Source organism: Quercus suber, unplaced genomic scaffold (genome assembly GCF_002906115.3).
Source record: "Quercus suber isolate HL8 unplaced genomic scaffold, Cork oak 2.0 scaffold_470, whole genome shotgun sequence".
In the NCBI taxonomy this organism is placed as follows: domain Eukaryota; kingdom Viridiplantae; phylum Streptophyta; class Magnoliopsida; order Fagales; family Fagaceae; genus Quercus; species Quercus suber.
Window position 1 is genome coordinate 422731 of NW_027069921.1, and position 12346 is coordinate 435076.

Sequence of the window (12346 nt, forward strand, 5' to 3'; positions counted from 1 at the left end):
CAATTTCCACCTTTCACTCTCTTCAATCTCATCCAAAGAACCCACAACCAAAGTTTCACTATTTGTTGTCTTCTCTCTCTCTCTTCGTCTCACACACACACCCAAACAAGCCACTGCAATGACTTCATTTTGCTTCATGGGTCTTGTTTTTGTTTTTGGTGTTTTTTTTTTTTTTTTTTTTTTTGGTGGTTTTTTGGGTTGTGGGTTGATCTAATTTTGTTGTGGTAGAGTTGGTTGATTTGATTTTGGCAATGATTGTGTGTTGTGGTTTGCAATTGGTTATGGGTTTCAAAGGTGGAGTAGCCACCGCAATGACATCGTTTTGCTCCGTGGGTCTTTTTTTTTGGGTGGTTTTTTGGTTGTGGGTTGATTTGATATTGTTATGGTAGAGGTGGTTAATTTTATTTTGGCAGTGGTTGTGTGTTGTGGTTTGCGATTGGTTATGGGTTTCAAAAGTGGTTGCAATGATTGTTGGTGGATGGGAGAGAAAGAGAGAGAGACAAATTAGAAAGGAGATGGGAAACCCAGTTTTGGGTCTTTAGAAGCCAACCTAGTTTTGCTCTGGGACTATCTGTTGAGATTGTTCGTGCTATTAAGGCTTCCAACCGTTCATTCATTTGGGTTGTTGGAAAAACATTCATATGTTAGAGGGAGTTTGTTATAGTGTGCCTATGATTACATTGCCTCTCTTTGTTGAACAGTTCTTGAAGTTTCTGCATTTTTGAAGTTCTTAAGCAACATTTTACCATTTTTACATAATGACATTTTTTGATCTTGTTTTCTTTTGATTTTGTATGAATTTTTTGTTTAGGGAGGAGAGACATAAAATAAAAAGCAAAAATATATATTTACCATCTATTTTAACAGAGGTGGGTAATAGAGTTCTAACAGAGCGAATCTTAGGTGGGCAAAGTGTTCAGTTTTGAATCAGGGATAGGTAAAGTGAAAACGGGCCTAACTACATGTGGGTTTACTGTAATTTCCCTAAAAAGAAAAGAGAGATACACGATGAGAAATGTATTGAGAAAAACTTGATGAATAAAGTTTTGATCCTATAGTATATTCAGCAGAAAATTGTTTAGGTTCCGTTTGGTTAAATAGGTGGAAAAGTGGAACGATAGAAAATGGTGGAAGGATGGAAAAATGGGAGGATAAAAAGGATTTTAATTTCTCTCCTTTTTTGTTGGGAGTGGAAAAGTGTAGGGATGGAAAAAATGAGTTTGTATAAATTTACTCATATACCCTTGTTAAAAAATGATGGCCAATTAAAACAAAAAATTAACAAACAACCAAAAAAAAAAAAAACAATCACCTAGTTTATTAAAAAATAAAAATCATGTCCCAAAAAAAAAAAAAAAAACAAAAAACAAACAAAACACCTATCACACCCACAACCTAGGAAATATATAATAATAAAAAAAAAGGAACGTTCAAGAAAGAAAATTAATAAATAAATAAAAGAAAGGAAAAAAAGAAAAAGAAAAAAAAGAGAGCCAACGTGCCCACCTAGCCCAGGAAATCAAAAAAGGAAGGGAACGTTCAGGAAAGAAAAGTTAAAGAAAAAAAAAAAAAAGGGGGGGGGGAGGAATGTGCCTAGCACAAAAAAAAAAAAAAAAAACCCGGGAAGCTGGGCATTTTTGTCCATTAAGCAGTCTCATTTTCTTCTTTCAGTTTTCTCTTCATTTTAGAGAAAACTTTTTAGTGGGTCCAGAGAGAAAACACTTGAGTCCCACCATTTATTTCCTTCCTTCCCACCTAACTAAACACACACCAAAAAGTTTTCCTTCCCATTTTCTCTTCAAAGTTTTCCGTCCACCCTATTTCACCTACAAACAAACACACCCTTAGTTCCTACTCAAATTTCCCATTTTAGATTATTACAAACCCATAATATAAATTAATTGTAATCATAAGCCCAAGTTAACCAACGTTTAATATCGTGTAACCACAAATATGATTATAATTTTTCAATATTTATCATGGATTTGATGGAAAATCTTAATTGAAATAGTAAAATATTAAGACCAAATTCAGTATTAATATGATATATCAAACTTGTGGAAACAATAACAGTAACTAATATATACACAGAGAAAAATAATCATCGCATCATATTTTCCTTCCTCCCCACCTAACTAAACCCACACCAAAAAGTTTTCCTTCCCATTTTCTCTTCAAAGTTTTCCGTTCACCCTATTTCACCTACAAACAAACACACCCTTAGTTCCTACTCAAATCTCCCATTTTAGATTATTACAAACCCATAATATAAATTAATTGTAATCATAAGCCCAAGTTAACCAACGTTTAATATCGCGTAACCACAAATATGATTATAATTTTTTCAATATTTATCATGGATTTGATGGAAAATCTTAATTGAAATAGTAAAATATTAAGACCAAATTTAGTATTAATATGATAATATCAAACTTGTGGAAACAATGACAGTAACTAATATATACACAGAGAAAAATAATCATCGCATTTATAAGAAAAAAATAATTAATAATTAAATTTAACCAAAAGAACATAATTTTTCGCAATCTAACTCAAAATAGCTCAACATTACAAAGGAATGAAGCTAAGTTTGTTTTTTTTTTTTTTTTTTTGCTAAACAAAGCTAAGTTTGTGTAACAAGGGAAAGTGCTAACTTTAACTAAGTGTGGCTTAAATTTGACCACATATACCAAATTTTGGGCAACATGTAGAAGATAAATGCAAAGTAAAAATCACCACATATAAACCTGTCAATATCAAGCATGTCAAATTGTCAATATCAAGCAAGTAAATGTTAAAAAAAAAAAAAAAAGTATAAGAAGATTAACAAACACCACATGATGGGCAAGAGAGTAGATGTTGGACTAAAATGTAACAAAAAAAAGGTCACTTCCTTTACTTCAAGAAAATATATACCTCAAATGAAATACATAAATCAATAGAAATAAGATATAATTTGCCTTTGTTGAGGACCAAAATTTCACAAGAAAGCCCATTCCATGAAAAGTAAGGAAATACCATGGGCTTTAACAAAAGAAAGCATAATTCATGAAGTTAAGAAGGACCATGAAGACCCAAAATCCCAAAAAGAAGAAAAAAAGAAAGAAATAATAATAATAACAAAGAAAAAAGAAGAGGATCTCGGTCAAGTCAGAGGATATGCAGCAAGGATCCCAGTCAGAGGACATGCAACAAGGATCCCGGTTGGGCCAGAGGATATGCAGCAAGAAGAAGGATTCCAGTCAGACCAGAGGATATGCAACAAGAAGTATGTTCATATTTCCAACAAAAGCCATTAAAAATCTAGCAAAAAACCAAGTATTATCTTTGTAACCCATGATCCAAGCCCGTGGGATCCCCAGTAGATAGTAAGGGAGAAATGGTTTAGTCAGTAAAGGAGTGATTTTTAGTGAAATGAGGATCTCGAAACTTTCCCTTGGTTCATATATTTGCTTGGAATGCATAAACCAATGGAAAACTTAGTTCTCTCATATGCATAACACCTCCCCACAATTTCCTCTAATTGTCATTTTCAACAAAGCTATCACAGTACATCGGGCAGCCCACCCACTGTTTTGACTTTCCAAGAAGGAATCTTTCATTTGTAACTAAAGCCAAATGCACTTTTTGAGTTATAATTGCCTAAATAAGCTAAATCTCTATCCAATGCACCTTTTCAGGTGCTAGAGGACATGGTTTTACCTAGCAGACTTAGGGCGTCCTCACTTGAGATACCAAACTAGGCCTGCTATAAAAAGAACACTAAGGCATAGCAGAAAAAGGGATTCGGAGGGGAGAAAAATGGGGAATCAGGGGAAGAGTTCAAATGTTCAAAACATATATTCTTAGAGCTTTAAAGCCTAGCAAGGAAGAGAAAGAAAGCAAGAAAATAAGAGAGTCAAGGTGGAGGAATTTGTCCCATATCCTTGAGATCATTCAAAATACCACTTAGTCTCCAAAGAAACATATGCCAAAACATGCATACATCAGATATCACTCTCTCCCACAAAAATCCTCCTCATCTAACTATCTTGGAAGGCAATGCCCAAGTAAAGCCATTTGGACTTGAGTTCCAAATCTCCAAGTCTTGTGTAAAAGCACTAAGTCTGTGAGAATTGAGGTCAAAATCCTCATGGCTAAATCATTCTCATGATATTCATTTACATATATGTATATGTATTAAAAAGTATATCATAATCTAAGAAACTAACAATTATTTGAAGATATGTATATTGTGTAGTGTGTTCTTATGCAGGACCTCTAGAGGTAAAGGGAAATAACAAAACTCTATTGCATAATAAGCATGGAGAAAGATCATATAGTTTAGAGAATCAGCATTCTGAGTTCTTACAGGCCTAGTACCCCTGGGAACCACAACATTATGTCCGGGGTACCACAACAGTACACTCGGTGTACCACGACAATATGCCTGAGGTACTAATTGAAGGAACTTTTTTAAATATTTATACAATAAAAGATAAGTCTTAAATATTCTATTTCAATCTCTTTCTCATTGTGAATATTATGAATACTTATTTTACTTATTTCGTAAGCGTAAATGGTCACTATATGACACTAAAACACTTATAATGATATTTTATTGCTTAGGAGGAATCTCATTTTTGCCTTGAGGAGATTTATGTGACTTGCGCACAACTTGGTTTGTAATTAACCCCTATTTAGTTGCGGTAAACCAAACCCAATCCACCAAACAACAAGTAAAGGGCCTAGGATCCTTGTTTCTACTTGGGCCTATGTGCTAAGAAAAAAGCACTCTCACAGCCTTTAAGCTCCAAGTTTCATAAATATCAAATTTTAGCAATCGGGCTTGTAGTTGTGGATCTTTGGATGCCATCTGTGAATGATAACAAGGGGCAAAATGCTTTTTTTTTTTTTTTTTTGGAGTGCATTTGATTTTGTCATGAAAATTGGCTTTGGTTTTTCAATTTGAATGCAAAACTAAATGTTAAGACATATATGATTCACTTGTTAAGAACATATGTCACTATTTTATGTAATTGGCTAATCCTTTGACAAAACGCATTTTACTTGTATTTGGGTAGATCTAGGATGTGTTTAATATTTCAAGAAACTGTGTTTCAAGATCAAGTATTGAAGACATGCAAGTCTGTCCAAGATTCAAGCTAAAGAAGTGTTTGTCATTAAAGCTCGACAGCTAGCTCAATAGCTAACCATCTATCGAGCTTAAGAAGATGTTTCAGCCCCATGGCTCGACAGCAGTTCGACAGATAGGCATCTGTCGAGGTTTATGAAAAACAAAATTTCAGATCTGTTTTGACTCTAATCCATGATTATGTGTTCGAACTTTCTTTTCTCACAACTCTAGACATATAAAATAATTGTTTTAAGGGCCGTCAAAGAGGACACAAGTTGCACAAGTGTTGAGTAAAGTTTGTTAAAGCAAATTGTGACCGAGATAGAGTTTTGCCCTAGTTCATCATTCTTGTGAAGAAGTTGCTGTGTTTGTGCACCGTAGGGTTTTGTAACCTAGCATCTTCTTGATTTTCATCGTTTGGATGAACTGAAGAACTTTGCAGCCAACAAGTTTCTCTAGTTGGTGATTAAAGTCGCGTATTAGGATTCGCGCAATTGGTTAGTCACGTACTGGGAGCCGTGCATCAAAAGGAGAAATTGTCACTACAGAACAAGTCCAATTAGGTATTGGGGTAATGGTTCAACTGTAGGTTGGTATAAGGTACTGAGATTCATTTACTTGTAACTGCTTGTTGTAATAATAGTGGAATTTCAGGAGTGGTAACCTTAAAATTACTTTGTGAGGTTTATGTCATGTTAGTTTTCCCCGTTCGTAAACAAATCACCGTGTCAATTTATTTTTCGCTGCATACTTAGTTTAATTAATGATTTATTTGTGCTACCACGCGTTTGCATGTTAATTTGATTAATTAATTAAATTTAGCTAATTAATCAATTAATTTATCACAAAGGCTCAATTCGTTTTTGGCCTATCACTAAAAATGATAAGGATAGAAACTGATTTTTTTTTTCTTTTTTTTTTCTTTGAATTGAGGAAAGTCTAGTGGCTAGTGGGAATCGATATAGCAATGGGTATTTGGGAGTAGTAATTTTACGTTGTTATCCCTATTATTAATGTAATTTTAACACTTTCAAATGAGGGCAATTTTGTACAGTTAGAAATTAAAACCCAAACAGAAGAATCCCACGAAATTTCTCTATTTTTGACATTTGAATAAAAGAAAAATGATATACATATATGTTTTATTTATTTATTTATTTATAGTTAAACCTATTGTATGGATTGAGATAAGAAAGTTGTTTTCTTTTTCCCTTTTAAGTGTGGGCGGGTGGGAATTTCAAAAGTTTTATTTTTTATAATTAAACCTATATATACTGTTGTGATAATTGTATGAATTGGAATAAGAATGAGTTTTTTTTTTTTTTTTTTTTAAGAATTAAAAAATAAAAAATAAAAGAGAAGTGGACGGGTAGGTTTTTGTTTTTTATAGTTAAAACTATTTAATTGTTGTGATAATTGTATGGATTGGGATAAATATGAATAGTTTTTTTTTTTTTTTAAGAAGTAAAAAAGAGTTAAACGGTTGAAGTATTTGAATCCTAATAAATAACAAATAGAAACAAAAAGGAGACATTCATCCAAATAAATAACAAATAGAAATAAAAAGGAGACATTCGAATACATATACGTAACCGTTTTTATTTTAGTTCAAAGGAAGAATATTGTTGAAGTGTGCATGGGTAGTGGGTCTTCGGTGGAGTTTTTGCTATTGGCATAAAAAATTTTGGTTAGTTTAAAGAATGCTAAATAATGAAACCCATACAGGAGAATCTTGTTATTAGAAATCTATATATATAAAATAAGTGAAGGAGGGAGAGTGTAAAATTGAATTTTAAATTAAAATTCTAATTATGTACTACATATACATACCAATTAAAATTCTAATTGTGTATCACTTGTACACTCCAATTACAGTCAATTAATGCTGTACTCTTTTTCTTTTGTTTTTTTTCTTGGGTGAATAAAACATTCTCCTCTTCGCATCCGCGTATTTTTTAGGTTCACCTCCCTTCGAGTCCAAATCCTCTGTCTTATTAATTGTGCTCCACTTCATGCTCCACCAATAAAATTTGGACAACTAACCTTTTTCATCAAATGAGATATCTCATTAAATGAGACAACTAGCCTCTCTTATTAAAGTCAGAGTTATCTCATTTAATAAGACATACTAGTTGTCCAAGTTTTATTGGTAGAACTTAAAGTAGAGCACAATTGATGAGACAGAAGATTTGGACTCCCTCCCTAAAACCCAAAATCCTTCCTCTCGTTCTGAATACAGCTCCCCTCTTCTTCAATGAATGCTATGAAATTTCAAAAGAATATCTCAGGCTCCTCTCTGGTTTTTTATTCTTCAGTTCTCTCCCATTTTAATATGGATGAACGCCGTGGAAATAAAACAATCCAAAGGCCAAAAAAAGAAGCCACAAAATTCTCTCTTTACTTCCTCCACTCTCTTCGTCACTTCACCTCCTTTCTCTGATTATCTCTCTTATCACTCTCTCTCCATCTCTCCCAACAGACCAAACCTGAGCATCAGACTATCAGAGGGCATCAAAACAAAAAGGAACAAAGGATATGAGTTTTGTGCTTGCAATCTTATCATTTTTGGCAAGAGTGGTCCGATTGGGTTCCTCCTAAGAGAAGGTGGAGTTTAAGGAAAAGGATAGTAATCTCACATCCACCTTGCACACCAGCATTTTCTTGGCTTTCCCAGCCCTGTGAGAATAGAGATCTTTCACTCCTTTTTGGTCTCTTCAAGCACCGATCTTCTCCATCCAGTAAGCTTTGATCTTGGTGCCGACTTAGCTTTATATGACGAATTATCAAATAAAAAATTGGATGAGAAAGGGGAGAGAGTCTTAAAGGGCACTATGAGGGAGAGAAAAGGTCCATAAGGCAGAGAGAGATTTAAAGGCCACCACCATGTCAGACCATCATCTACCTTCAGCCCAGGCTCTAGCCACCGTTATATTCCACCTGAAACACTACCGGTAGAGGTATTATTAAACAACAAAAAATGATATCAAATATGGTTTAGCTTTTGTTATTTTAGGTTGATTGTTATTAATTTAGGTATTTAGGTTATTGGTTTTGAAGGAGGTTGAGTGATGAAGAAAAGAAGGGCACCATCGAAGATATCTAAAACCCATCATGCTCTTTTTTCATTTGTTTAAATTTTGTTTGGTTGCCGAGAAATAAGGAGTTTTCTTTTGCTTAAGTGTTGTCTGGTTGTCGATAAAACATGATGAGAAAAATTGAGCGTTTATATTTTTTTGCTTGGGTCATATTAGCTTTCTTCTATTGGTTGAAGGCTGTTGGCTGGTTCTCGAGAAAACAGATAAGAGAAATGGGGATTTTTTATTTTATTTTTATTTTTTGGGTTTTTGAAGTTCTTTTTGCAATGTCTGATTTCTGCTTTTCGTTTGTATAAATTTTATTTGCTGCATTATATATTGGTAATGGTAGTTGTAGTATGTGTACGGGCATATAGAGGTTTTGCCAATAATTTGTTTTAATATGTTTGGACATGGGTTTGCACTTTGCACTAAAGTTATTGTTTGATATGTTACCAAGGAATTCTGTTTACCTACGGCATTTTTCGAGATAAGGTCCAATAGTGTGTGTGTATATATATATATATATATATTCAAGTATCTTCTAACTCTCTGGCTAATAATCCACACTTGACCCTTTCCCATGCTACTTATGTTCAAACTCCAAAGTCAAGAGCTTTTCTTTTTTGATAAGTAAAGTCGATCAAAGGCTTTTCTTCTTGTGGTGCACCAAAATGTGTTTGTAAGGTTTCAAGTGACAGGTAAACTTTTCAAAGATTTGAATAAACTTTGAGAACACCCTAACCCCAATAAACAGCATAAAGAAGGAAAAAAAAAATTGTTTAACCCTTCTAGCTGATCAGTGGTTATTGTTTCCTTGCCGCTATAGACTTTTGCATCCACTTAACTAATTAGATAGAGTTCTGATAGCTTAGCTTCACGGATTTAGATCAACAAATAAAGACTCTCATGGTCCTTATGAGTCTATTTCAAAATTTGGTCTTTCAACATCTCTTCATTATTGTTGAAATCAAGCTTTGGCATACCTCATTATTTTAGGGTGCTGGAATGCCTTCAAAAACCAAACTAATTTCCATTGGTTTTTACATTAGAATGGATTTTTTTTTTTCAATTAAGGAAATCATTCCAGACTACTATTCTTCAAATTTAGAGTAGTTAACAGTACTAAAATCATCCAACATAAAGGGATACAAGTGTACTAGATAACTCTACTATTGCCTCTTTTATTTTCCACAAAATGATCTGTACTGCAATGATAAAACCTGAATAGTAAAAAGTACTATTTACATTGCCTTCTTAGCATGAAACTACCAATTTATGAAATTACTATTATGATAAACTTATACCACTCCTAAAGCATGAAGTGCAAACCCCAAAGGCAAGAAGCATTCAATGAAGCGCAAATCAAGTGTGCACTTTTGGCCCTTTTTGGAAAATCCCAAAGCCCAAAATGTGTGCTATTATTTCTTTCTTTCATATTTTTCCCATAAACCCTTTCAATTAGTCACTACATTTTCATATTTTAGTGCTTGATGATCTCTGACTTTTGGTCATATTTTGGTTAAGCCACGTACTTCGTTTCGATCATTGCTATTATAGCTATATCCCTCTTTGACATTGTAATCATCAACTTTGATTTGGAATGTATAAGATTTTCCAAGAAAGTTTTGAATTTCTTGAGGTACTTTATTTGGCTCTTGATTCTGCACAATATGATGTAAAGCCCATAAGTTGTTAGTATAATAAAAACATTAGGTTTAAGCATAAAATTGAAAGTGGTTAAGAATTTAGATTATATACTTTTGAAGATAATGAGAGAAGTTAGAATGTGTAATAAGGTCATTTGCACATTCAAGACTCATCAATGGTCAAACATTCCTAATTCCAATTTTCTCTCTCATTTGCAGCTCTGCAAATCAAGTCACAACAAAGAATTCATCCATTTCAAGATTCACAAAGGGCCCCAGATGGTCCCTGCATTTTCATCACAAGGACAAAACAAAAATAAAATGATTATTATTTTACTTTCATGTATGACACTTTTGCCCCATTTCTTATATTCAGCTCATTCCATTTATGAAGTATCAAAATTTACGCTCTTTTTATTTTTCTTTTTCTTTAAGCAAAGCTGTAATTTGGATTAGCTTATTGTTACTTTCAGCTCAACAAAGCAATTTTCAGACTAATAAAGCTTTGTTGTTATTATATAGCTTTTTAAAACTTCATTTTTTTTTTAAGGACAATTATTAAGTACAATTATGTTTTTGTTGACTTTATACAACTAAACCTACAATGAAAAACAAAATCCAAAACTTCCCAACGCACAAAGATGATTGATAATAGGTCACCTCCTACCAAAGAAGTTACAACAAGACGACAACATTGTGGCATTGGTAAATTGAATGTCACTTCTTGCTATAAAAAATAACCCAGCCGCTAACAACAAGCATTTGTGCCTTAAGCACACCATTAAACTTTTATAATTTGGACCCACAAATGCTTCAAAGAAGAGTGACAAAGTGGTCCTTCCAATAAAACCTTATTTTAGTAGCTCCCACTCTTCTGGTAGTAAAATTTTCCACGCCTCAAAATGGTGTTATAGTGAAGTAGCCAAATAAAATCTCCCACGTGTAATTGTCATGTAATAATCATTTTTTAATATGTTTATAGTCATGGCAATAGCTATGGGGATACAAGAAGTATACAAATGAAAAGACCAAATGAATAGAACCATGATGTCTCATATAGCTTTTCAACATGAGTTTCAATTAAGATTCAATGTTTTATATTTATTTTCGTTTTGGTTGATTCATTGAACTGGTTTGTCTTACATTCTTGGGATCCGCATGGTTGAGCACTTTCTAATACTGTCAATTGTTAGGGGACTGGAACAGGAGTTCAATGGACCTAATTAACCACTAACATTAACTGTAAAGTGCTAATATTAAGAGATAGAAACAATTAAATTCATTAAGAACCAATTGCAATACAAAATTCTATATGAATTTAACCACTTCACCATCAAATTCATGTATAATCATTTCAAAATTCTAAAACACATTATTATTATGTATTGTTATTAAATATGATACTATGAACCTTAAAAAAATCATTTTCTTATAAATAGTAAATCAAATGTTATAACACTATTTCCAAAAAAAAAAAAAAAAAGAATACTTTAAAAAAAACTTCCTAATGACATATTGGTTGAAATCTTTTCGAAAGTGGGCAAAGATTCGGCAACACTCCTGGGAAACATTAAGTTAAGGTATAAAAAACTATTTTTTCAATTTTATCTACTTATTTATTTCACTTTATTTAATTATGCAGTCTATTAATTTAAATTTTCCCTCTTTCTTAATTAGTTGCAAACGCTTCAACAAGTTAACGGAAAACAAATTAGTCCTCCAACAAATTCAACTGACTTCATATTTCAACCATCCAACTCTACTACATGACAAAGAAAAAATCCTAATTTTTTCATGTTATGAAGTAGAAAATCCCGATGCGCTACTGATAGTGGGAAACTACAAATACTTTTTGAATGAAGAAATTGTTGAAGGAAAAAAATTAATTGAAAAAACTCTTCCATGTGAAAATTTTATTGCAACTTATATTCATGGAATCATGTTACTTTGTGAGTCAAATACTGAAGGCGTTGATAACCTTTTGGAAATTTTAAATGATGAACATGGGAAGCATTGGATTCTAAAATGCCGAAAAATGCTTCGACTACTTGCTGCGGGAACCACCCTGTATAAAATTCCAAACTTTCAAGCATGCCACAAAATTGGAATGGGACATTGGAATCGAGATGAACCTTATCCTTATGGTTATGAAGAATTTGTTGTTACGTGCAAAAGATGCTCAATCGACCTTGAAATGTTTAAGTTGGTGCATAGGCTACTTTAATTCTCTTTTATTTTATTTTTTTCCCTAATTGTAGCATCACTTAAATAATAAGATGCAATCTTCTGTTTTTTAATTAATTGTTTGTTAAGCTTGGCAAAAGTTTTACAATTATGATTCCCTTCATGGTTTGCAAAAACGAATGCTTATCGATTGTGGAAAATTCAAAGTGTGATAAATCTTATCCTTCTGATTATCAAAAATTTGTCGTTACGTCTCATTGAATATATAAAAAAAAAAAAAAAAAAAAAAAAAAAAAAAAAAAAAAAAAAAAAAAATTTTAAAA

General features: G+C 32.7%; 1 protein-coding gene and 1 long non-coding RNA gene across 2 annotated transcripts in view; one reads left to right on the plus strand and one right to left on the minus strand.

Annotated features, from left to right (window-relative positions):
- The first annotated feature begins 6845 nt into the window (after positions 1-6845).
- Positions 6846-9826, plus strand: LOC136062957 (uncharacterized). Its single transcript, XR_010624682.1, has 2 exons — positions 6846-8073; positions 8158-9826. It is a non-coding gene; the product is annotated as an uncharacterized LOC136062957 (long non-coding RNA).
- A 269-nt stretch (positions 9827-10095) lies between these two features.
- LOC136062952 (uncharacterized) overlaps positions 10096-12346 on the minus strand; it is a 17947-nt gene continuing 15696 nt past the window's right edge. The window contains exon 2 of the mRNA XM_065762711.1: positions 10096-10125. Within this exon, the coding sequence (XP_065618783.1) occupies positions 10096-10125 (30 nt within the window). The remainder of the gene's footprint in view (positions 10126-12346) is intronic.